At 55.6% G+C, this 25938-nt stretch overlaps 1 protein-coding gene across 4 annotated transcripts in view; it reads left to right on the top strand.

Annotated features, from left to right (window-relative positions):
• ANKRD11 (ankyrin repeat domain containing 11) overlaps positions 1–25938 on the top strand; it is a 153285-nt gene that overhangs the window by 106603 nt on the left and 20744 nt on the right. For 2 of the 4 annotated variants that reach the window (XM_062177166.1, XM_062177164.1), the window contains exons 3-4: positions 13060–13203; positions 23657–23795. In XM_062177166.1, coding sequence (XP_062033150.1) covers positions 13117–13203; positions 23657–23795 — 226 coding nt within the window. In that variant the 5' untranslated portion in view covers positions 13060–13116. Of the gene's footprint in view, positions 1–13056; positions 13204–13403; positions 13644–23656; positions 23796–25938 lie in introns of those variants that run through there. The other 2 variants (XM_062177167.1, XM_062177163.1) reach the window with 2 other exon arrangements.

Raw genomic sequence — 25938 nt, 5'->3', positions numbered from 1 at the left:
AAGGCAGGGTGACAAAGTGGGGTTGAGTAGTAGGGGGTAGATTGAGACAGAGACAGAGAGCTTCCATCCCCACTCTTTTTTTATTTTTTTTAAAGATTTATTTAGGCCAGCGCCATGGCTCACTTGGCTAATCCTCTGCTTGGGGCGCCTGGTACTAGTCCGGTTGCTCCTCTTCCAGTCTAGCTCTCTGCTGTGGCCTGGGAGGGCAGTGGAGAATGGCCCAAGTGCTGGGGTCCCTGCACCCGCATGGGAGACCAGGAGGAAGTACCCGGCTCCTGGCTTTGGATTGGCGCCGTGGCAGCCATTACGGGAGTGAACCAACAGTAGGAAGAGCTTTCTCTCTCTCTCTCTCTCTCTCTCTCTCTCTCTCTCTCTCTCACTAACTGCCTGGCCAAAAAAAAAAAAAAAAATTGCAAAGCAGAGTTACAGAGAGGCAGAGACACAGAGAATGGTCTTCCATCCACTGGTTCGCTTCCCAGATGGCTACGAAGGCCAGAACTGCGCTGATCTGAAGCCAAGAGCCTTCTCTGGGTCTCCCACATGGGTGCAGGGGCCCAAGGACTTCAGCCATCTTCCACTGCTTTCCCAGGCCATAGTAGGGAGCTGAATCAGAAGTAGAGCAGCCGTGACATGAACTGGTGCCCATGTGGGATGCTGGCACTGCAAGCACGGCTTTACCTCCTATGCCACAGCAGCCAGGTCTGGACCAGGACAGGCCAAAGCCTCAGGTCAGGGACTATGTCTGGGTCTCCCACGTGGGTGGCAGGCCCCCAAGAACTGGAACCGTCTTCTTTTGCCTCCCCAGGTGCATCAGCGGGGAGCTGGATCAGAAGTGGAGCCCCAGGACTGCTGACTGTTGACGTCAAGCAGTGGCTTTGTCTGTTGCACCACAGCGCCAGCCCAGACCCAAAGCAGCTGTGTTTTCATGTCTCTTTCTGTTCATGCTTTGTACTCATGACTTGGATTTAGATAAAACTTCCAAAGTATGTTTCCATTTGATTCTCCAAAAACCCTTTAAGAACATGTGCCCTTGTCCTCGTTGTATGCAGCAGGGAAAACAGTTGAGCACATTTCTGGGGCTCGGCCAGCTGAGCAGGCTGGAGTGGGCACTTGGGTGGTTCTCGTGCTCTCCCAGAGCTGCTGTTGTGCCCCAGGGGCAAGCATCAGCTCGGACAGAATGTGGTGTGTGTGGAGTCCTTGTGCAACACGGCTCTCTGGGACAAGGGACTCAGCTTGCCATTCTGTGTATGTATGGGCCCTTCCCGGGGCTGGAACAGGTGTGAGACAAAGATCAGGCTTCATTTTGCAAAAGGCTTCCTTAGAAGCCAGCCTAAGTTGTTAGGGAAGTGACCCAGGTTGCCTTCCTCGTCCTGGCCATGGAAGGAAGCCCTCTTACTTGGTGGGTGGTGGTAAGAGCCTGCCCGGGCTGCTTGTTGCTGGAGGGACAGCCAGTGCATCTTTGTGAGCTGGGATTGTGCTGTGCCCCGAGCAGGCGTTGGCTGCAGCTACTGCTGCCTTGCTGGCTCAGCTCTGCAGGTTCCTCAGGTGAAATCACCTGTTTCTTAGTGCAGTCAGCCTCCACGTTGCCGTTCCAGCTCCTGGGTGTTTGCACTTGGGAAACTGTCTTGTAGAATATTCCGGAGGCTGACAGCTTGAGGAGAACCAGTGGTTCTCCCAATAGACTGTCACATTAATTTTATTTTATTTTCCCTTTTGAAGACTTTTGTATAAATTGAGTAAAAGAAAACTATAAAAGTCATTCGCCTTTTCAGCTCGGGAGCTGCCTTGCTTAGGGCCACACGGCTGGAAGTGGGGTGGGACCTGCTGGCTTTGCCCTTCTCTCTCGTCATTGTAGTGTGTTCACCCTCCACGTGTGTCATCTTAAAGCCACAGAGCCGGACCCAGCATGGGTGGCTGAGTAGCGGTGAGCGTGGCTGCTTCTGGAGTCCGTCATGTGTTGGTCTTTGTGTTTCTGTTTTCATGTTGCTGGACTACTCGGGAAGGGCTCATTGTGGACAGAGTTTTGTAACGTGTAACCCTTTGACACATTTTACAAATACTTTCTGGCGTTTTGACTTTGTGGTTGTGGGTCTTTACCCCAGTAAGTGTATGTCCTCCTCCACAGCGCCAAGAGCAGGGAGCCCGGGAACTTGGCTGTGCCAAGAGTGAGGTCGGGAGCCCGTCGTCCCCTGCCTCTGTGGCCTGTGACCTCCCATCACACGAGACACCCTGCACCGTATGCTCCTCTTGTGAGACAGTCACAGGGCCATCACAGCTCACCGAGAGGTGGATGAGGGAGCCGGCCACGCCATGGGAGCACCGCCGAGCCTCTTACGAAGTCCTGTCTTCCAAGTCATGTTTATCCTGCAAATCCTCTTTGTTCTTTTCCCTTTGGTTAGAGATCGGGATCTTTTTGTCTGTGGAGCTGCTCTGCGTCCCAAATCTGTTGTGAGCTGTCTCTGTAATTCACAGTTTTCTGTTACCTCATTGAAGAATACAAACAAGTGGAATTAATGTGGAGTGGATTTCGTTTATTAACCGTTGTGCCTCAGCAGGGATGAGAGTGGAAGTCACCAGGGGCAGGCCGGAGGGGTTTCTTGTGGGCGGGACCCAGTCCTGGTCCCTGATGGCTGCACATCGGCAGTGGGAGCTACAGGCTGGATGAAATTCGTCTTGTTTGGCTTTGTGGCGGGGTGTCGGTGTCCTTAGAGGACCATGGTGCCATCTGGCCGCTGTGCAGCCTTTCTTGTCGTGTGTGGTGCACAGTGTGCTCAACGACTCGCTGAAGTTGCAGGTGGGTACCTTTGATTCCCTCGTTCTCTCCTCTGACAAACACGGTCACGTGGTCACACGGGGAGACCAGTGTCTGGCTGCCAGTTTCTAAATACTGAGTTAATTTTCTCGTAATCCTCAAAGGTGAGGGTTAGGGTTACTGAGTCATTTAGTTTGTGATGGATTGAAATCGTTTGGAATGTTGGGTTCATCACCATCACTGCCTTTCCTGAGGTGTGAATGCAAATTACCCTGAGTGAACGCCGTGCTCCTCGGGATGTTTGGTTCAACCTGGCCATCCCAGATGGCTGTCCCTCTCCTGCCGGAACCAGGACCCTCAGCGCTGAGCTCTAAGCAGTTTAAGCCTACAGCGCCCAGACTGACGACCGGTACACCTCATCTGAGGCAGGAAACTGTTACCAGGCCGTCCTGCCTCACGCACACGCTTCCCGCTCTGTCCTTCCCCCTCCCTGCAGAACTCTGGCTGCTCGAGACGCAGTTATGATCGTCCATGTGGCAGGTGCATCAGCAGCCTCAGGAGTTGTCACACAACCACCAACAGTGTCATTATTGAGAGCAGGGAAGTTTTTTATTTTTTGTTTATTGCTTTTCCACAAGTTTCTATTGGTCCCACTACTGTGGAGTCCATTTGCCATGTTTTAATTTCAAGTCACCTGCGGGGCAGGTTAAGCACGACTTGGAGCGTCCACGTCCCACATCTGATTGTTGGTTCCAGTCCCCGCTGCTCTGCTCCAACCCAGCTCCCTGCCGCGGTGCTGGGTGCAGCAGGTGACGGCCCAGGTGCTTGAGTTCCTGCCACATGCTTGGGTCTGAAGTCCTGAGCAGTGCATGGTTCTGAGGTTAAACACACAACATAATTTGTTATAGAAGTTACCCTGTCGCGTCCTCTTCACCTTGTTCCATCTGCAGTATATTAGTTGAGTGGGCTTTTGAAACTGCAGGGAAGCCACTGTCACAAATGTCACCTACAAACTGTGTGATACTGTGCCAGCGCTGTGGCCTGCAGAGCTGGTATCCCATATGGGCATCGGTTCAAGTCCCGGCCGCTCCATTTTCTGATCCAGCTCTGCTATAGCTTGAGAAAGCAGCAGATGGCCCGAGTGCTTGGGCCCCTGCACCCATGTGGGAGACCCAGAAGAATCTTCTGGCTCCTGGCTTTGGATCAGCACAGCTCCGGCCATTGTGGCCATCTGGGGAGTGAATCAGCAGATGGAAGACCTCTCTCTCTCCCTGCCTCTGCCTCTCTCTAACTCTGCCTTTCAAATAAATAATAAATAAATCTTAAAAAAAAAAAAAAAACTGCATGATACTCCTTCCCCCACTGCAGTGTTTTTCTTGTTTTTTGCTTTGCTTTTTCTTTTTTAAAAAGAGCTTTGGAAGGAATGATAGATGCACAGGCAATCCCCAAATGCAGTCCTGTGTGCTTTTCCCCAGTGTCTCTCGTGGTAACTGGAACAGGAACAAGAGGGGCTGAGGGCTGGATGTACCCTTGGGCATACACTCTGCTGTCCTCTCCCAGCCCTGCCTTCCTCGTCAGCATGTGGTTTGTCACTGGGGACACACAGGCTGTGTCCTCTGGAGGTGGGCACCCACAGAGACGCCTGCCAGAGTGCTGCTGTGTCGAGAGTTCACAACTCACAGCTGTGGAACCCAGCTGTTGAGGCTCTATTTTTTATCTATTTGTTTTTTGAAAAGTATTTGAGAGGCAGAGAGAGTGGAGCACCTCTATCTGTTGGTTCACGTTCCAGATACCCACAGCACTGGAGACCCAGGATGGGGCCAGAGGCTCCGGTGTGGGTGACAGGAGCCCAGTCGCTGGAGTCAAGAGCCAGAGGCGGGAGTGAAGTCCAGGCACTCTGACATAGCAGTGGGTGTCCGTCACTCAGCCACACACCCGCCCCCCCATACCACCAGAGGATTTTTCCTGTCTTGTCTATCTTGGACAGAGCTTCTGTAAGCGTTTCTCTGCAGGTTTCTCTGTAAATGTAAGATGTCTTTTCTGGCCTACACGCCATCGTGTGCACCTGTTGAGTTGTATGTCCAGGGCCCGCTAAAAACCACGATAACACCAAGTAACTGAAGATGGCTGGGCAGCCAGGAGCTTCGGCTGGGTCTCTCATGGGGGCACCTTTGCTGCTTTCCTGGTGTATTAGCAGGGGTCTAGAGGATCAGAAGTGGAGCAGCCGGGACTTGAACAGTGTGCATGTGGGATGCTGGCACTGCAGGTGGGGAGGTTTAACCTCCTTTGCCACAGCGCCAGCCCCAGTCACACAGCTTTTAGAGGCCTGCACTCTCACCTGCATTTGGTGTCGTCATGGTTTTTTTTTTTTTTTTTTTTTTTTTGAAAGGCAGAGTTACAGAGAGAGGGAGAGAGAGATGTTCCATTCACTGGTTCACTTCCCAAACGGCTGCAATGGCTAAGCCTTGGACAGGCTAAAGCCAGGAGCCAGGTGCTTCTTCCTGGTCTCCCATATGGGTGCAGGGGCCCAAGGACCTGGGCCATCCTCCACTGCCCTCCCGGGCCACAGCAGAGAGCTGGACTAGAAGAGAAGCAACCGGGACAGAATCCGGAGCCCATATAGGATGCCAGCGCCGCAGGCAGAGGATTAGCCAAGTGAACCATGGCGCCGGCCCCTTTTTCATTTATTTATTTATTTTTATTTTGCCAGAGTCATAGACAGTGAGAGAGACAGAGAGAAAGGTCAGGTGAAGCTTTAACACGCAGGCCTGCATGTCTGTCTGCTACCACACTTTCTTTAGGAATCTTTGCTGCTGCCTGTTCAGCGCCTCTTCTCTCAGCTGTGTGCTCACCTTGCTTTTGTTAAAGCTTCAGAACCCTCTGCTTCCTGCACTTAGAGCATCCTGTGTGCTCTGTGCATAGGATAGGATTACGCGCAGCGCAGAGCAGTCCTGGGGTGCTCCCTCCTGCCCTCCAGGTCGCCCCTTCCTGGAGCCAGGGCCACTGCAGGAGGCCCCACGAGCAAGGCCAACAGTCTCTCAGCCTGAGTCCTCTCACTTCTTGGTCTGTATTCATTGTGAAATACAATCTGATCCCTGCGCAAGCACCTGTGAAACCAAGCCTTAGAACCCCAGGCCCAGTGCCATGCCCCACCCTGGCCACCACTGTACAGACATGTCACTGGAGCACTGTGTCAGTGTAGAAGGCATTGTCCCCTGCACGCCGAGAGGTTTCTTGGTGTTGCCATGCAGCATTCTTTGTTAGGAGTGCTGCTTCTGTGCGTGGGTTGGTCTTGTCCTCCAATGAGATGATCGCTGTTGGGGAATGCGCTTCCTTGAGAATATGTATCAGTTTTCTTTGCTTGGAGTCTTCTCCAGTACTCATTACCTTGTTTTGGCTTTAGCTTGCATTTCTTTGATTACTGATGGAATTGAGAACCTTTTCATCCACCCTTTAGATTTCCTTGAGTGTCTTGTGTCCATTTCCGTGTTAGATGGTTTCTCTTTTGCTTACTGGTGTGCAGGAACTTTCTATGTACTCTGAGCGAATGCTGTCCTCCTGTGGAGAGGGGGCCTTCAGTGGGCAGACCTCTACCAGGGACAGGGCCGAGCTCTCAGACTCTGCAGCCGTGGTGGTTTTTACCTGGTGGTTGACAAGCTGTTGAGATTGTGAGATCTTCAGTTGAGATCGTGCAGATCTGTTCCTGGCTTCATGGCTGTGCCTTTTATATGTAGGGTTATGGTCTCCCTGGAGTGGACTCCTGGCCAGGCGCAGGCCCGGTCACCAGCTGTAGCTCCTGAGCAGTGGCATATGCTGGCACAGGTTGGTACCTCCTGTGGGTGAAGGGCTGTCTCTCTTGAGTGTGTTTCCCTGTTTGTGCCCTCCCCCTCTTCCAGAAATAGAAACAGAGACACAGACAGACACACCGACTGCATCCACTGGCTGGCTACACAAATGCCTGCCAACAGCCAGGGGTAGGCGGGCTGAAGCCAGAGCCTGGGAAGTAGAACTGGGAACCCAGGTGCATATGGGACGCGGGCTTCCCCGGTGGGGTGGCAGCCACTGCACCAGACATGGGACCCACGCATGTTCCACTTATCTCAGGCTTTTTCTTTTAATTTTAAGTGTCTTTTTGGAACTTTTATTTTTTTAAAACTAGTTGTTTGATGGCTGCTCACCCTTCTCGGCCAGTGTGGGGCTCTGCCCAGTTGCCATCTGTGTTGCACGTCCCTGCTGGGTGAACCAGTTCCCCCAGACACCCTAGCGAGGGCGAGAAGGGTGAGGGTGAGCTGCGCAGCTTTCCCCGGAGAAGCCCAGTGCATGGATGTGCTGTGTCTTAATTTACAGTAACAGAAATCCAACTGAGACTTCATTTAGAGATTACAAAGTATTATGTCCAGATTTTTACTGGAAAATATTTTACAAAAGAAATCAGTAATTTAGTGTGTAGAGGGACACTGAAACATTTGCAAATCTCTATTATGTGGTTTAACTAAAAGCAGCTGAATACTTGTGCGTGTTTTTTGCATTCAGTCTGCTACATTCAGCTGACCCCACACAGGTGACCTAGTGGGGAAGGGAGGCATGTTTTTGTCTCCTTCTCAGGAGATGGCAGGTTTTTTGTGGTGGGAGTAGCAGTGTGGGATGCCCTGTGCTCCCCAGTCTGTTCTGCCAGAGGATTGGCCTCGCTCCGACGGGCTGTTCGACTTCCTGTTGCTCATCTGGAAAATACTGGTTTGCTGAGTTGTGCAGATCCTAGGTGTTATCAGAAACAGCCACCTCCGCCCTCATGAAATGTCTTGGTGTCGGGAAGTCGTGTGTGCTCCAGAGTTCAGTTGTCTACTTGAAGGCTTCATGTGAAATTTTATTAGTGCCAAGACTGCTGTCAGCTTTCTTTGAAATGACAATCTTGCTGTGTATGTTTAGTTTCATCCTTGAAAGGAGGGGATAGAGAGATATTGATTGATTGATTGATTGATCTTACACCAAATGCCCGAAACAGCCAGTGCTATGGAGCCAGGAGCCAGAACTGTGCCTGAGGGTCTCAAGAGGCTGGCAGGGGCCCGAGTGGTTGGGCCAGTCCTCTGCTGTCTCCCAGGCACATTAACAGGCAGTTGGGTCAGAAATGGAGCAGCCGGGACCGGACCCTGCACTCCAGTACGGGCTGCAGGTGTCCCCAGAGGCAGCGTTCCCCGCTGACCACATGCCAGCCATGCTGTGCTCACGTGAGGACTTGGAGCTGGCATCATTGTGACCAAAAATTCCCTCTGCAGTGAATCAGGAGTAGGCTGTCAGCGACTCAGTGTGGTGATCTCTGTGTGATGCAGTGTGCAGACCCCACCCCCTGTGACGCAGGGGACTTGCGAACCTGCAGGTTGTGCTGTGCGGGAGTTCCTGGAGCCAGCCCCCTGCATTCTGTGGAGATGGGCCCCGTTCTCCATGCTGTGCTGCTCCTACAGCTCTGCCGCATGGAGAGCAAAGAACAGGGCTGGGAGCTTGAGTCCGTGCAGTGCTTTATCCAGGGCACCTGTAGGTGACACTGGACAGGTTCGCTGTTGTGCCCTCATTCTGAGAGCAATGGCTAAAGACCTTGCCTCCTGCTGCATGTCACCTGCCAGTGCCCACCAACACTGGAAAGGGCAGGTGGCGTCTTGGTGTTGACCTCACACGTGCCCTGACCCCAACAGTGAGGAGCCAGTGTGCGTTCCCATGCAGCTTTACCCAGGGCCCCTGCGCTGGAGTCGCACATTGTCATATACTCAGGTGTTGAAATGATTGAGCCCAGCTGGGCTCAGCCCGGCCCGGGTCGCGTTGCAGCCGTTTCTTCAGCCCTGTCTTCCCTGCACTGCCCCCAGAGCCTGCAGTGTGGGGAGGCTTCTGGTGCTGCCGCCCCCCCCCCCCCCCCGCCCAGGGAAGGCCACGGGCTGCGCTTTGCGTGCTTCGTTTCTGTTCTCTGGGCCTTAGCCTCTGTTTACAGGAGCAGACCCTGCAGTGTTCTCTCATCCTGGCTTTCCAGAATCTACCCAAACAAGAGTTGTGTGCAGTTCTTGGTTTCTCTTTTGCAGCACCCTGGGTTTCTTTGGTGGCCCCATCTCCTCCTGAGCCTCACAGGGTGGACTGGGTGAGGATTTCTCAAGTTCCCTGAACAGTGCGGCGTGTACCTGGGCTCTGTGTGGACTGAGGGTTCCACCTCCTCTGGTTGCAGCTCAGTTGGACGAGGAGGCCCGAGTGACTACCAGGGGCTTTCTTGGCTATTGGTGTCTGTGGGCAGCCGGGGCTCCTGTGTCCAGTCCCATTTCAATTTCTGTTCCAGTGCTGTGTCAGCAGGGCTGGGACCGCCTCCCCGTGGACACCGCCCCCATGGGAAGTGCCACAATGCCACATGCCTTTCCTTCTGAGATTTTGCTCAAGACTCCTCGTTGCTGGAGCCTCTCTTCCCCTTTGCCATTAGGAAGTGCCCTTGGTGTGTTTCTGTGTCTTTTAAGAGGAGAGTGCTCTGGGGTGCTCTTGGTTTGCAGCCGTGGTCTGTGGGCCTGGGGGTGAGGGTCTCTGAAGTGTCTATAGAGAGGAAGTGGCCCCTGCCTTGCACCTGTCTCCAGGGCTGCTGCCCCTGCCCTGCGTCTGCTCCACACAGGAAGTAGGGTGTGCAGCAGCCTCTTGGACGGCACGGAGCTTGGCCAGCCGCCTGCACCATGAGAAGGCATGGGCCCTGGATTCTCCGTTCCTGGGGCCTGGGCGGCTACAGACACCAGAAACACGCCTCTGCTCTGTCGGAAGAATGTGTTTCAGCCCTTTGCTGTTTTTTCCTACCAGTTCTAAGGAAGGGCATTGTTGTTAGAAGTTTTGTTTTGTTCTTGGCCATTGGTGTGCAGGACAGGGTGTTAGCTCAATGCAGATTTGGTGCTGAAGGGCTGGCGCACCTCTGCAAGGAGTACCCTGCATGGCACAGACCCAGCAGCTACCTCCAAGGCCCTGTCCCTGCTCTACCAACGGCAGGGAGACGTGCCCTCCCTCTCCCTATAGTCTCCTGCTGTTGTCACCCCGAGAAGCAGGGACAGGCTAGCATCTGTAGTGATGACCTGGCCTCTTGTTTCAGGTCTGGCCTTGAGGGAGGCTCTCGGAACACGCTGCATTGTGCTGGGTGGGGCAGGGCAGATGGGCGGGAGGCGGAGCTGTGGGTACCTCCACTCAAGTGCCCACACACCCTTTTATTTTTTTAAAAAAGATTTATTTATTTGAAAGTTACACAGAGAGAGAGATCTTCCATATGCTGGTTTATTCCCCAGATGGCTACAAGGGCCAGAGCTGGGCCAGGCTGAAGTGAGGAGCCAAGAGCTTCTTCCACGTCTCCCATGTGGTGGCAGGGGCCCAAGAACTCGAGGCATCTTCTGCTTTCCCATGCCATTTAGCTGGGAGCTAGATCGGAAGTGGAGCAGCCTAAACTCAAACTGGCGCCCATACGAGATGCTGGTGGCCCCTGCACATGCGCATCTTGAAGTGCAGAGAGAGTCCTGGTCTTTTTCCTAGACTGACCTTGACAGCATTTTTCACATTTGAATGCTGCAGCCCTTAGGGATTGATTGTGACCTTGTCGTTGTGGGGACATGTGCCCTGCAGGTGGGCCCAGGGCTCCTTGTTAGCCCTTGGAACAGGTGCCTCTCCGGCCCCACAGATGCAGGTTTCCATGGTGGCCACCACCTGGAGCTTCCACTTTATGTGTGAAGAGATCCAAGCAGGGCCAGCCTCTCGCTGGCCACCGGGTGACAGTGGGTCCCTTCGCTGGCCGCAGGCAGCTCTCTGTTCCCGTCTGTGAAATCAGCTGGTGGAAGCTGCTTGTGAAGTCACCTTTAAGAGGAGTAGCCGCGTCACCTGACCAGGGAGACTGTGCCCCTGGGCTCCTGCCCCAGCGTTTGATTTGATGGTGGTGCTCAGAAAGCCTCAGAGGCCAGCCAAGACAGCTTCCCAACTCTGCACAAGGCCCCTTTCCGTGGTTAGCAGTGAAATGCTCAGCTCCGAACAGGGAGACTTAGGGCTCACAGCAGTCCCACCCTCTAAAACATCCTGTAGCACATAGGTGACTGCCTCCTCACGGGCCCTGTCTCTGCTGGGGCACAGGCTGGAGTGCGGCCACGAGGACCTGGGACAGCACCATCAGCGGCTTCCTGAGGGGCTGAGATGGACAAGGACTGACGTGTAGCCGAGCCTCTGTTCCTGGCCAGTCAGCTGTTTAGAAAAAGCTGTGGCATGAGCCATGGTCCTGTGGCCTGGGTTCCTGAGAGGTCAGGAGAGGGCCAGATGGTCGTATGTCCAAGTTGCCAGCCAGAAACCTCACCATGCTGGCCTTCCACAGTCTGAGTTCTGTGCTTGGATGTCAAGAGGCCAAGTCTACCTTGCTGCCAGTGACTCAGGTCTGCAGTGTGAGGCCCTGAGGGAGCCGGAGCCAGGGTCCTGGGAGGGCACAGCAGAACACTTGGGCAGTACCGCTAAGCCACCAGGAGTTGACAGTGACACCTGCCTGTGGTGGGTGTGGCGGGTGACGCCTGCCTTCATCTCCCGGGCGAGCCTTCGGATCCCTGGCGCTCTGCGGGGAGGTCAGCGAGGATGTGCCTTAAGGACAACAGCCTTTCAAAACAAGTCCAGTTGCATCGCTGTTGGCCAGCTCCCAGTGTGTGGACTGCTTCTCTTGCAGTGAGGTGTGCTTGGCAGACACCTCGTACCTCCCCAGTGAGCAAGGAGCAGCTGCAGGCGATGGAAGCAGTATTTGCTGGCATTCTGGAATCAAAAGGAGGGACCCTGGGACTCGCACTGTGCTCCCCAAAGGGCAGCAGTAATGACAGCAAGATGCTGACGCTTTCTGGGCTCGGCCTGTGCTTTGGCGTGTTATCTGCACCCATGGGCATGGCTGTGGCAGAGCTCGCCCAGTCTCGCCAGTTGTCCACTGTGCTTCCTCTTACGGAATCGGGGTGCAGTTGGTCTGTAAGTCAGCCGTGCTCTCCTCTCACTGTTCCGGGCCATTGCTCTGCTCATGAGGGAAGAGGAGTCTGGTTCTCCACTGAACACGGGGCTCAGAACCATCCTTGACCAGAGCCCTAGCGTGGACACCTGGGCACAGGAAGCACAGCTAGATGCTGCAGGACTGCAGTGACAGGCCATGGGCTCTGCTGGCCTAGACAGAGCCTGTGCGCCTCTGAGGTACGCCTTTGTCCAGTTGTCCATCCTGAGAGCAGGCAGGCCGGGATTTTAAAAACCTTCTACTGAAGCAGGCCAGCGCCGGGACTCAATAGGCTAATCCTCCGCCTGTGGCACCGGCACCCTGGGTTCTAGTCCCGGTCGGGGCGCCGGATTCTGTCCCGGTTGCTCCTCTTCCAGTCCAGCTCTCTGCTATGGCCCGGGAGTGCAGCGGCCCTGCACCTGATTGGGAGACCAGGAGGAAGCACCTGGCTCCTGGCTTCGGATCAGCGAAGCCCGCCGGCCGCAGCGCACCAGCCATAGCAGCCATTGTGGGGTGAACCAACGGCAAAGGAAGACCTTTCTCTCTGTCTCTCTCTCACTGTCTGTCAAAAAAAAAAAAAAAACACAAAAAACAAAAAATAAAACAACCTTCTGAAGCATGTCCTCCTGGTTCCTAGACAGCTGTTTGACAGCTGGCCCTGGGCACGGTGCTGAGATGCCTGTTTGTCCAGGCTGTGACTCGCAGCTCTGTGGTGGAGTCTAGAACCCAGAGTTTGAGTAGGCAGACAGATACCCTGTCTGGGAGCGCTGGGGCAGGAGGCGGTGCAGAGGGAGAGCCCACAGCTTTCCCTCCTCCCCAGGGTGAGATAGCTGTGTCCTTAACGCCAGAAATGGAGCACAGTGATGCTTGTTACAGTACACTACTCCAGCGGGACCTCGAGGGGGCGCCGTGAAGAAGTCCGCAGAGGAGTGGCAGGTGGATGGGCAGTGTGTCCTGAGCACAGGGCTGCCTGAGGGAGGCACGGGACGTGGGTGAGTAGGTCACAGTGCAGCACAGGGCATGCGGCTGATGGGAAGGAGGACCTGAAGCCGTGTACTGGGGTGGTTTCTAGAAGGTGCCTGCCTGCTGTCAGCAGGACGTGGCCGTCGTCTCTCTGCCTCTGGGAAGAGCACCTTGGGGGTGTGTGTCCTGAGCCAGTGCTTCTGGCCAAGGCCCACGTGGGGTGTGGCGGCTCTGGCCCCCTGCGCTCAGCCGCAGCCACTCTCAGACCTGGGCAGCTCAGTGTGAAGGTGGCTGGGCTCTGGCTGCCTCCTGGTACGGTGGATTCTGACCTCTGTGTCCTTTCTTGAAGCAGACGGTCGACGACGAAGCGATAGCAGCATAAATGACGGCCACGTGAGGGAGCAGAACGATGCCCAAGGGTGGGTGTTCTAGAACACCACAGCAGGAAGACTTCGCTCTCCGCAGCGACATGGTGGAGAAACAACCTGGGAAGAAGGTAATGCTCGCACCTGCCGCCGCGGGCCCCCGTGCGTGGTGTTCAGACCCAGGCTCTTGGCTGGCAGTGCCCGCCTTCCCCATGGCTCCTGGTCAGCCAGAGCAAGTGGCTGTGAGGGGAGGGCTCTCTACACGTGGGCTTGCTTCCTCCTAATGGTTGTGGTTACGATTTGGGGACCGAAGTCAAGCTTTCACTAACAGGTTTGTGTATAGACACTGCTCTCGGCTGCAGCCTGCCTTTGGCTGCACATCTCCAGCCCCAGAACCGCAGGATTTGTGCCACGTGTCAGTGGACCCTTCAGACCGCCAGACGCTTCACTGCACTTCTGTATCCCGACTGCAAGCACTGCTGGGGAATTTTACTCCAAATGTGAGCAGGAAAAGAAGACGTAAATCCAAACCACTGTGTTTTATCGAGAGCTGTTAACACTGGATTCTGGGGTGCGTGCTTCCTGTCCTGTAGTACAGGGTGGAGGAGGAGGGGGAGGGCACAGTTTTGAGGTGCGCATTTCCTGTGTGTGTGTGTGTGTGTGTGTGAGATGCGGTTCTGGGCTGTGTACTTCCTGTCCTGCAGTTTGGGGTAAGGGTGGAGGACACGGTCCTAGGGTGTGCACTTCCTGTCCTGCAGTGTGGGGTCGGGGTGTGTGTGACACAATCCTGGGCTATGCACTTCCTGTCCAGTGTGTGTGAGGTCTGGAGGACACGATTCTGGGGTGCACACTTCCTGTCTTGCAGTGTAGGGTGGGAGTGTGTGTTACACAGTCCTGGGTTGCGAGCTTGCTGCCCTGCAGTGCCAGGTTGGATCTGGTGAGAATGAATTTGGAATCAGAACAAGGTTCAAGTTCAGTGTTTGTCATGTGTTGGCTTTGTGACTGTCGGCAAGGCAGCTGTCGGCCCTGAGTTCAGTTCCCCAGTCTTCAACAGGATGGGAGCATCTCGGGGTTAGTGATGGTGAGGTGCTTGTGTGCCCACAGACTGGCAGGTTCCTGTCACGGAGTCCTGACGGTCCACCCAGCTGTCCCTGTACACTGCTGCTGGGTGGTCCGACTCCCAGCTCCGTCCCCTGGCCCTCTATTCCAGCACTTGGTTGGGAGAGAGGGTCTAGGATGGTCCTCCCCTGTGTGTCTGGGCCCTCCTGCTTTGTTGACTCATCTATCTTTGATCATAACTGGGTTTGGTGCGGTCCCAGGTTAGCAGGTGTTGCATGTGTGAAAATTAACAAACTGTCATTTGGTTGCTGTGGTTCTGGGTGAACGTGCCCAGCCGCTATTGAGACAGAACAAGTAGAAGTACCTGTGCCTCTGAACCATGCTCCTGGTGTGGGCGCCGCCCGGGGCCGGCTGAGGCTGAGTCCTGCGGTGGCCAGCACCACGACCCTCTGAGTCTCAGTGAGGAGGTGGAGGGGAGACTGCCACAGGGGCCCTGGGACTGGCGGACGGGAATGGGACCGTGCTTGCTGGTGCGTCCCGCCCCTTGGCACTGAGACGCTGAGGCCCTGAAGTACTTGGGCAGGTTCACACAGATAGGTCAAGGTGCCCTTGATCCAGCTGTGGTGTTCTGGTCTGCGTACGAGTTTCCATGCAACAGAATTGGCGTTGCCAGCAGGGAAGCAGGAGACCCTGCCCTGCTCCTCCCTCCTGCGGTGGAGGCTGTGGGCTGGAGGACCTCCCAGCTGAGGCTGGCCCCGGAAACAGCACCTGGAGCTCAGTGCCTGTGGCCAGTTGTGTCAGGAGTGAGCTGTGGTGGGCTGGCGCCGCGGCTCACTAGGCTAATCCTCCGCCGGCAGCGCTGGCACACCGGGTTCTAGTCCCGGTTGGAGCACCAGATTCTGTCCCAGTTGCCCCTCTTCCAGGCCAGCTCTCTGCTATGGCCCGGGAAGGCAGTGGAGGATGGCCCAAGTGCTTGGGCCCTGTACCCGCGTGGGAGACCAGGGGAAGCACCTGGCTCCTGGCTTCGGATCAGTGCGATGCGCTGGCTGCAGTGCACCGGCCACAGCGGCCATTGGAGGGTGAACCAATGGCAAAAGGAAGACCTTTTTCTCTGTCTCTCTCTCACTGTCCACCTCCTGCCACAGTGCTGCTGGCTGCGTCGGCCTCAGCTTCCTCGCCTCACTGGCTGTGGAATGCAGCACGTGCTGTGCTCTGTGGAGATGCACCCCTGTGCTCTCTAGAGATGCACCCCCGTGTTCTCGGTGGAGATGCACCCCCGTGTTCTCGGTGGAGATGCACCCCCGTGCTCTCTGTGGAGATGCACCCCCGTGCTCTATGGAGATGCACCCCTGTGCTCTCTGGAGATGCACCCCTGTGCTCTGTGGAGATGCACCCCCGTGTTCTCTGTGGAGATGCACCCCTGTGCTCTCTGTGGAGATGCACCCCCGTGCTCTCTGTGGAGATGCACCCCCGTGCTCTCTGTGGAGATGCACCCCCGTGCTCTCTGTGGAGATGCACCCCCGTGCTCTGTGGAGATGCACCCCCGTGCTCTCTGTGGAGATGCACCCCCGTGCTCTCTGTGGAGATGCACCCCCGTGCTCTCTGTGGAGATGCACCCCCGTGCTCTCTGTGGAGATGCACCCCCGTGCTCTCTGTGGAGATGCACCCCCGTGCTCTCTGTGGAGATGCACCCCCGTGCTCTCTGTGGAGATGCACCCCCGTGCTCTGTGGAGATGCACCCTTGTGCTCTCTGTGGAGATGCACCCCCGTGCTCTGTGGAGATGCACCCCCGTGTTCTCTGTGGAGATGCACCCCCGTGTTCTCTGTGGAGATGCACCCCTGTGCTTGTGGCTCAGCTGTCTTCCTGGGCTGCAGCTCCTGTCACTGCCTCTGCATTCTCCAGAGAGGGGCTGAGCCGTGGAAGCCCTGGGGCGTGGTGTTGCACCCTGGCTGGGTGGGTCACACTTAGGTCCGTGTGTTTAACCCCAGCAGTGCTGTAGAGGTCAAGGCCACTCTTGTGCCTGGCATGTGCTCTGGGAAGAAGGATGCTTGTGTCGTGCCCTTGGGGAGCTGCTGGTGGCATTCCAGAGCTGTAGCTGTGGACGGATGAACGAGTAACGGCCTGCACTTCCCCAGGGACTCGGCAGTGGGGAGAATGGTGAGCACCCACCCTGGGAAGAGGAACCCGCAGCCGTCAAGCTGGCGATACGGGCATTAACTCTTTTTCCCAGGTGGCCAGTTGTGACAACGATGGTGCAAAAAGCGGTCCTCACGCACGGGCTCAGTGGGCAGTGGAACGTGTTTGGAGATGGGCTGGGCTGGGCCTGAGGGAAGCCTGCAGCCGAAGCCTGCTCTACTGCTCTGGCTCTGCTCCTTTGTTGAAATACAAAGGGGACTGAGTGAGTGTGCCTGGTCCTGCTGTTGTGGGTTGAGCTGTGTCTGCAGAGGCATAGATGGTAATGCAGGGGTATCCTGTTTTCTTTTAAGAACTTACTCATTCATTCATTTGAAAGGCGAAGCATTAGAGAAAGAGAGGGAGGGCTTGTATCCACTGGTTGGCTTGCCAAATGACTGCACCAGCCAGGGCAGGGCCAGGCCAAACCCAGGAGCTTGGAACAACATCCAGGTCTCCCATGTGGGTGGTGGAGCCCCAAGCACTTGGGTCATCCGCTGCTGCCTCCCCAGGTACAACAGCAAGAAGTTGGATTTTAAGCAGAGCAGCTAGAACTATGGGATGCTGGGACATCACAGGTGGCAGCATACCCTGTGCGCCACGATGCTCGTGTCCTATTTTCTTATAAACTGTCCAAGAGAAAATCTGACAGCACTGACGGTGCTGTGCCCAAGTGACGCTGTCTTGGCCTGGGTTGCCACCAGCATGGGAAGCTGGGAGGATGCCCCGATGCTGTAGGTGCCCCTGTCCTTGGGATGCAGGCCTCCCTAGTGGCAAAGCTCAGGAACACAGGGTGCTGCTGCCCACGATGGCCGCTCGCGATATTTCTGCTTAGTTTTCCGTCATGAACTCCGTTTTCCACAGGTGCATTTCCATGTGATACAAAGCAGCCTGTTTTCAGATTTTCCTCATGGAGCCTTGATCTGAGAGGTTGGTGATGAGGCTACAGGCGATTGCATGCATGGAGCACCTCCATACCACGTGTACCTGCTGTTTACTCCTGCCCTTTCCCGCAGGGGTCTGACCCCTCCCTGTCAGCTGCGTAGCCTGCTGCAGCGCCTCCTGCAGCCCCCGAGCCTGAGCCAGCAGCCCCGTGTTGTTGATGGTGTCCCTCCAGGCTGCTGTGTGCTTTTGGCTGCTCTGTCTCCCTGCGCTCGGACCCTAGGTCAGCAGTGCCCATGAGGGGAGGGGCACCTGCCTCTCTCAAGACCGGGTCCCTCTGGTTTGAGAACTACATGTGCACTGTGTCACCACAATCCAGAGAAGCTACTGGTGCCCTCACACCCCCTGAAGCCAGTCTGTGGAGGTGGCTGAATCAGAGCCACCAGTGGGGCTGTGAGCTCGCCAGCGCCCCTCATCTAAGAGGGGCAGCTTCAGAGGTGGCCTCCATTTGGAAGCTCAGAGCGTTGTGGCTGGTGTGGTGATGCTCTGCCCCATCTGGTGGTTCCATGCAGGCCTTGCTAAGATCTGTGCACAGGGTGGCAGGCCACAGGCCCACCCTCCTCCCCACGGCTGCAGGAGTTCTGGAGCGAGCATTCTGCTCGTGTTGGCTCTCACTGCAGCAGCAGAGGCCAGGTCGCTTTTGCAGCGTCCACATTCGCTTGAGGGTCTCTCTATGTCTCTTGCTGGGGCAGAGAAGGAAGCACAAATTGGCCGGGCTTGGCCATCCTCTCTTCCCAAGCCAGTGTGGGGGCCTGCCACCTGCAGGCTGCCCAGAACTCCTCCGTGGCCCTGATTCTTAACCCATACAACCTCTGCGACCACCGAGTGTACGAGGAGTGGGATGTGCCACCCTCCAACTCTGCGCGTTTGCTGTGGTCAGAGTCTGACGTCCCAGCTTCTGCTGAGCACTTCGCACCACAGGTGCCCTCCGGGCTTTGCCATGTGACTGAGTGCCTGGCTCCAGTCAGAGTCCTGCGTTGTCACTTCCTTCCCTGCATTCCTTCCCTGCTGCAATTACTACAATAAGCCAGAGCCTCTCACTTTAGGAAGAAAACAAGGTTAAGACGATTCTCGTGACCCGGGTCTTGTCTGGTGGGGTTGCTGCCTGCCCCTCACTGGCTGCCCTCAAGTGTGTGTTGCCTTCATAATCCCCAATTTTTCTTCATTCTTGTTTAACCTCCCTGGAACTCCAGTCTGATTGCTTTTAAGTTTTGTAATTTTAGTTCTCACATGCAGGTCTGTGACTCGTTTCCAGTTTGCTTTTGCATAGGGTGTGATGGAGGGGAGAAGGCCACTCTGTGTCCAGGGACAGCTGGGCGGTCAGCTGTTCCTCAACACTGCACTGACACCAGCCGCAGAGCACGGAAGCTTCACCAGTAGCCCTTGTGAACACAGGCTTAAAATGTTAATGAGTTTTAGTAAATTGAATTTGTTGGTGTAAGGGTGGTATATCATGACCAAATAGAGTTTGTACCAAGAATTCAAGGCAGATTTAATATCCACAGTCCATCAGCTCAATCCATCTTATTGATAAATTACAGCAAGAAAGCCGTGTGATCCTTTCAGTTGAGCAGCAAAAGCATCTCCAGACGCACGCCCCCCGCAGAGTGGGAGTGGACGGGGATTTCTCCGCCTGACGCAGAGAAGCTGGGAGGAGCCTCGAGTTCGTTCCAGACTCAGGACCGCAACACTGGATCTTTCCCACCTGACTGGAAACGAGGCAGAAAGCTGCCTGCTGTCGCCAGTACTGTCAGCGTGTCCTGCAGCTGTGACCAGCATGGCCTCACAGATGGGGAAGGAGGGGCGGCACTACCTTCATCCACAGGCCAAGGAGGAGACAGGCCCAAGAACTGTGCGGGGAGCCCTGAGAGTGAGTTCCGCTTGCCTGCGGTGCAAAGCTAGTATGCATGATTGGCATTTTAAAATGCATTTACAGTAGCATCAAAAATACGGATTTTGGGGCCAGCGTTGTGGTGTAGCAGGTTAAGCCTCTGCCTGTGATGCTGGCATCCCATATGGTGCCAGTTAGACCCAGCTGCTCCACTTACAATCCAGGTCCCTGCTAATGGCCTGGGAAAAGCAATGGAAGATACCCAAGTGCTGGACCCCTGCACTCCTCTGGGAGACCCAGAAGAAACTCCAGGCTCCTGGCTTTGGCCTGGCCCAACCCTGGCCATGTGAGGAGTGACGCAGCGGATGGAAGACCTCTTTCTCTCCTTTGCCCTCTTTGTTTCTGTACAAATAAAATAAATAAATATTCCAGAAAATAGTGGAACTTTTTTGATGAACTCTAAATGCACATCGTAGTTTCTATTTTACTTTAAATCCAGAGCCTGTCTCTGTGCAGAAGAAATGACACTGTGCTGCCATTGTACCTGGGAGCCTTCCCCGGGCCGCTCCCCCCAAGTAAGGTGCACAGTCGGAATCAGCTGAGTCATGGCTTGTCTTGTGTGGCACTGGTGTGAATGTTTGGCAGTTTGGTCATCCTTCTGTGGGTGAGCAGGTAACAGAATACTGCCATGAGCCATCTGAGTACTTCAAGAAGTTTGTAGAAAATGGAATTTTAAAAATGGGTCAATGGGGCCAGCGCTGTGGCATAGCAGGTGGGGCTACCGCCTGCAGTGCCGGCATCCCATGTGAGCACTGGTTCCAGCTCCTCCAGTTCCGATCCAGCTCTCTGCTGTGGCCTGGGAAAGCAGTGGAAGATGGTCCAAGTTCTTGGTCCCCTGCACTGGCATGGGAGACGCAGAAGAAGCTCCTGGCTTCGGATTGGTGCAGCTGCGACTATTGTGGCCAGTTGGGAAGTGAGTCAGCGAATGGAAAACCACCACCACCACCCTCCCCCCGCGCCTCTCCTTTTCTCTCTCTGTAACTCTGACTTGCAAATAAATAAATAAATAAATAAATAAATCTTTTAAAAAATGGATCAGTCTACGTCCTTGTTAACCCTTGCTGGTGTTAAATGGTCTGGTGGCACCGTGTGGCTTTGTGTTTCTGCTGTCTGCTGGTCAGGAGGGTCTCCTCTGCTGGCATCTGCAGACATTCTCTCTGGACCAGGGACACTCTGCTCCCTGTGCACACCCCCGGGCTTCCATCTCCTCTGCTGCTTTGTAGGCCCTTTGTCCCCAGGGAGCTGTGGCTCTCATTTCTCTCCTGATGTGAACCTCCGGGGAAGGGCTTCCATTCCACCCTTTTTCCAGGACTGACCCTGTTCTGCAGTGTGGTCCTTGGCATCTCTGTCCAGAGGGCCCCACAGGAAGTCTTGGGATTGCCCTTCTGAGACGTGAAGACCAGTCCGGGAGAACTGCCCTGAGACCCTGAGTGTGTTCTTAGTTTTCTCTTAGTAGTGTTTTGTGCTTAGGGAGAGGGCTTGAGCATCTTTTCTTGGGTTTATTCTGTGTACTTGATGTATTTGGATAATAATATCAAGTGATACTTTAACACTTCCTGAGGTGGACAGTTGGCACAGCGACGTCCACCTCCCGTAACAGAGTCCAGAGCCCTCTGTTTCCCAGCGCTTCCTGCTGACGTGCTCGAGCCCTGAGAGGCCGCAGGTGACACTCAGGTGCTGAGGTCTCCACTGCCCATGGGATGCACCCAGGTGGAGTTTTCCGTTCCTGGCTTCCGCCCGGCCCAGCCCCAGTTGTTACGGGCACTTGAACAGCAAACTAACAGATGGAAGATAAATTCTCTCTCTCTCTCTCTCTCTCTCTCTCTCTGCCTTTCACATAAATAAATGCATTTCAGAAAATAAACTCCAGTTGCCAGTTGTTCATTGTATTTTTAATAATAAGTCATTTTCAAATTGTAGCAGATAGCAAGTACTTTCTCTGAAAGCACCTCTTAATTTCAAAGTTTATATTCCTTTGGATTTTTATGTATGCAGTCATAATTTTTTAAAAGATTTTATTTTATTCGAGAGGTAGAGTTACAGATAGAGGGAGAGACAGAGAGAAAGGTCTTCCAAATGCTGGTTCACTCCCCAAATGACAGCAACGGCCAGAGCTGTGCCGATCTGAAGCCAGGAGCTTCTTCCTGATCTTCCATGTGGGTGCAGGGCCCAAGCACTTGGGCCATCTTGGACTGCTTTCCCAGGCTATAGCAGAGAGCTGGACTGGAAGTGGAGTAGCTGGGACTCTATAGAACCGGCGCCCATATGGGATGCCGGCACTGTAGGCGGAGGATTAACCTACTGTGCCACGGCGCAGGCCCCCCAGTCATATAATCTTAAGGTTAGTACTTTGTTTTCTCTCAAGGGAATACAACGAAACAAAAGCATTGAGCGGATGCAGTTCCAAAGCAGCCTTATTTCCGAGGCACAGATGTCTCCCAGCTTGGAGCTGCGCTCCTCCTGCAAGTCGCCCTGGAAGGCTTGGTGGCGGCCATGCACATGCACCATTTTGTTAGTTTTTTTTTTTTCCCCTCTTTTTTTTTTTTTTTTTGACAGGCAGTGTGGACAGTGAGAGAGAGACAGAGAGAAAGGTCTTCCTTTTGCTGTTGGTTCACCCTCCAATGGCCGCCGCGGTAGTGCGCTGCAGCCGGCACACCGCGCTGATCCAATGGCAGGAGCCAGGTGCTTCTCCTGGTCTCCCATGGGGTGCAGGGCCCAAGGACTTGGGCCATCCTCCACTGCACTCCCGGGCCACAGCAGAGAGCTGGCCTGGAAGAGGGGCATCCAGGACAGAATCCGGTGCCCCGACTGGGACTAGAACCCGGTGTGCCGGCGCCGCAAGGCGGAGGATTAGCCTGTTGAGCCACTGCGCCAGCCAGAATGGTTTTTTTTGTAATGGGCTGTTGAGTCGTTATGACTTGAGCCTCATCGTAGGGGAGAACCTCGCTTCCTGGCTGTCAGCATTCCCAGGAAGATGTCCCCCACCCATGTCTGTTTAATTTTTGCAAGTGGATATATTTTTATTTACTTGAAAGTCAGATGGAGATAGACATCTTCTATCCTCTGGTTCACTCCTCAAATTCCCTCAGTAGCCGGGGTGGTTCTGACGGGAGCCAGGAGCCAGGAACTCAAATCTGAGTCCCCCTTGTCCATGGCTCGGGCTTCCAGTTCTAGAGCTGTGGTCACGGCGGCCTCGCTAGACTAGTGGGGACGTTCCTCCTATCTCTGTGCTCTGAAAGGACAAGACTGGTGTTTGGGTTTTGGATGGTTGCTGGCAGGACTGGCCAGCACTGGCCCTGAGGCAGAGCAGGTCTGCCAGGAGACTCCAGGGGTCTCTAGCATGCTGAGGGTAGACCTGGGGCCAGCAGCTTTTCTAGGGGGGGGTTCCAGCAAGCAAGCTGCCACAGGAGGGGCAGTGGCCCCGCGGCGCATGTCTGCTGCCAGAGGCCACACAGAGGCCTCCCTCGGGGGCTTCCTGGGGCTGAGCCACTGTGCTACAGCGTGTGAGGATGCACCCAGGCCCCAGGGCCACCTCCTGCGACCTGGGTGGGGGAGGTACCTTGTCCAGTGTGAGCATTCATTGGGCAGCCTGGGGGCCTGCACCTTTGCCCTGTGACCAGTCCCAGTGAGAGGAGTTCCTGCTTGTGCCTCTCACCTCCACCTCCTCCTGATCTTGGGATCCGGACACTCGTGTCTTGTCACCTCTGAGCCACAGAGACATCCGCTTAAGTGAGATTGCAGAAGCTGCCCACAGTGCTGCCCGCTGGACACGTGTGGGCATTGTGTCCAGTTCCCCAGGGCTGCCCTGTTCCTTCCACAATGCTATGGATGCCTGAGGCTGGCCAGGGTGTGGCTGGTGCTGGTGCTTCTGGAACCTCACCCTAGGAGAGGCGTGTGCTGGCCTTTCCTTGGTGGGGATGCTGCATCCAGATGCGCTCACCTGTGAGCCCTCTAACTCCTGGCCGTGTCCCTGGCCAGAGCGAGGGCAAAAAGCAGGGGCATCAGGAGCAGAATAGGCAGACTGCTGCCCAGAGAGCGTCTGGTGGCAGTGGGAGGCGACTCCAGCTCCAGAAAGGAGGGCGCTCGGCCTGCCTTCCCGGTGCCCCAGCACCCCTGGTCGACTGCCTGCACCGGCAGCCTCTGTCTTGTTTCTCCTCCTGACTTAGTACACCAGGATACAAGGGCCGGGATGGGAGATGCGTGGGTGCCTTCTGTCTGCCTGCTTCCTGCACCAAGAAGGCTTGTCAGCAGCGATTTCCCCAGAGTCCTCCAGGTGCAGGACAAGGAGTGAGACGGCCACGGGGCATGGCTGGACTGATCCGTGACAGGCCATCGCTCATGCCACGGCAGGGGCGTGGCCAGGAGCCTGGCTGGCTCTGCACATGTCAGCCTGGGGTAGGAAGAGCTGGACATTGCCCAGGCAAGAGCTCCGCTTCTCCTGGCCCAGGAAGAAGGGAGGCAGGCAGTGGGTTTGGAGAATCGCACTTCTGGTGTCTGAATGCATCACTTTCTCTTCTAGGATAAAGATAAAGTTTCCCTAAACAAGACGCCAAAGCTGGACCGCAGTGATGGAGCCAAGGAGGTGAGAGAGCGTGCAACCAAACGGAAGCTCCCCTTCACCGTGGGGGCCAATGGCGAGCAGAAGGACTCTGACACAGGTACCGGCCCCTCCCAGCCCCACCGTAGCCCCAGGAGCAATCCTGGGGCAGTGCAGGCAGGAGACAGCCCTGGGTGGTTGTGGTTTCGGGGGCCCCCAAGCTTTAGCTGTCAGGCTGCCGTGCTCTGTGGGAGGCTGCAAAGGCACCTGAGCCATTTGCCGCGGTGTGCAGTGAGAATTGAGGGGGTGCCCAATGGGAGTGGGGCCAGAGTGGCATTCCTGGGTGTGGCTAGGGTCTAGAGCTACCGAGCAGGGTCAGCACAGCTCCTCTACTTGTGTCCTGGACGGGCCCAGGGCCTTCTCCATCCTGGGCAGCACCCTCACGCTGCAAGGCGGGGGTGGGGGGCATGTCAGGGCCTTTGTGAACTCCTGTGTTGGCTGCGGGAGCCTCACTTACTCCTGTCCTGGCCACGTGCTTGGTTAAAGGTTGGGGGGGCAACCTGCTGTAGGGACAGCACCCATAGCTCCTGGTGTTGGAAGGTTGCACGGTGAGACCTGGCCAGGGGAGGGGTGCCCCAGAGAAGAACATTAGAGGGGTAGGGTGCTGCTGTCTCCCAGGGACACCCTTTGTCCTTTGCTGGTGCACGGAGAGTTGGTGGTCGTTGCCGATGCTCTGCTTTCTGGGTGATGGCCGTGAGGGGAGGCATCCACGAGCTCTGGTGCTGCCACTGCCCAGCAGGGCCGGGCCTGCTGTTCAGGGCGCCCCTCCCTCCCCGACTGCACCGTGCCGCCTTGCTTGGGCATGCTTTTTACCCAGGCCCTCCTGGGTACTGGGGCCTTCACCGGCCTGTCACTGGGTGGGCTGCTCCACTGGCTTCCTTGTTCTCTGCAGGCCTCTAGGGGTCCTGTGGCATGGCCGTGAGAGCTCACAGCAGAGTTTGCTAAGGTGGGGCGAGAAACCAGTGAGGACCACTGTGAGAACAGCTTTCTAGGCAAGCAGGGAAGAAATGTAAAAGGTTTCCTCTTCTTCTGTTTGTTTCCCTGGGGGCCTGATTTTATTAATTTTTTTAAGGTTCTACTTCCTTATTTTGAAAGAGAGATTGATCTTCCATCACTGGTTGACTCCCTGGATAGCCATCGCTGGGCCAGGCCACAGCCAGGGACCCAAGCACTTGGGCCATCTTCCACTGCTTTCCCAGGCGCGTTAGCAGGGAGCTGGATCAGAAGTGGAGCAGCTGGGATGTGAACCAGCATCATATGGGATGCAGACAGCAGCCTTAACGTGCTACCATAGTGCTGGCCTGCAGCCTGATTCTAAAACACCATTTTCTTGGATATCTGTGTAATGTATTAGATTCCCCAGTAAAGTGATTCTGACACAGAGGTGTGGAATTTTTGCTGGAACGTTGACTTTTTCACCAAAAACCTTTTAAACCAGCACATCTTTGCTCTGCTGGCTCCAGCCACGCCCCAGCCTGTGGCCTTGGCCACTCTTGCCTCCTCCTGCCTGCACTTGCTGGAGGCAGCCTGAGGGGTGCTCGTGTACACTGCCTGCTCCATCAGCAGGGTGAACCACATGGGGGCGAGGCCAAGACAACCATTCTGGTCCCCAGGAGTGACAGGCATGGAGGAGGAAGGGAGGGTCCCCAGGCCCAAGGCTGCCCCCTGGCGCCCTGCAGAGCTTCCTGCCGCGGCGTCTCCTCACCCTCTGCCAAGGAGGCCAAGGCATTGCCTGTTGCTCCTGAGGACTGAGGGTGGTGCTGATGAGCCCAGGGAAGCTACTCGGCTGTGCCCCTGCACTGCCTCAACCCTGGCAGGGTTCAGTCCTCCACGTGGTGCATTCTAAGGCAGCCCACCAGGACAGGGTGGTTCAGCCTTGTGAATTGGAGCCTGGACGTCACAGAAGACAGGAGCACGTAGGGAAGTGCTGTGCTGTTCCAGAGGCTCTGGGCAGGAGCAGGTGCCGGGGCCAGGTCTCCATGTGGCTGCAGGGCAAAGGCAACGGGAGGAAGGGCACCTTGATCTGATCCCCGTGGCAGGCCACGGGCTTCTCCTTGTGACATGCCAGTCCATAAGCCGGCTAACAGCTCCACCTGCTGCCCAAGCAGGCAGCCCCTTCAGCCAGGAAATGAACCACAGCTTCCTGTCCAGCTCAGCCCCACGTGTGCCCTGCCCATGTGACACTGGTATTAGGTTGGAGCTTT

This window comes from Lepus europaeus, chromosome 19 (assembly GCF_033115175.1).
Source record: "Lepus europaeus isolate LE1 chromosome 19, mLepTim1.pri, whole genome shotgun sequence".
In the NCBI taxonomy this organism is placed as follows: domain Eukaryota; kingdom Metazoa; phylum Chordata; class Mammalia; order Lagomorpha; family Leporidae; genus Lepus; species Lepus europaeus.
The sequence above is the reverse complement of the archived record's forward strand: the minus strand, read 5'-3'. Positions and strand labels throughout refer to the sequence as shown.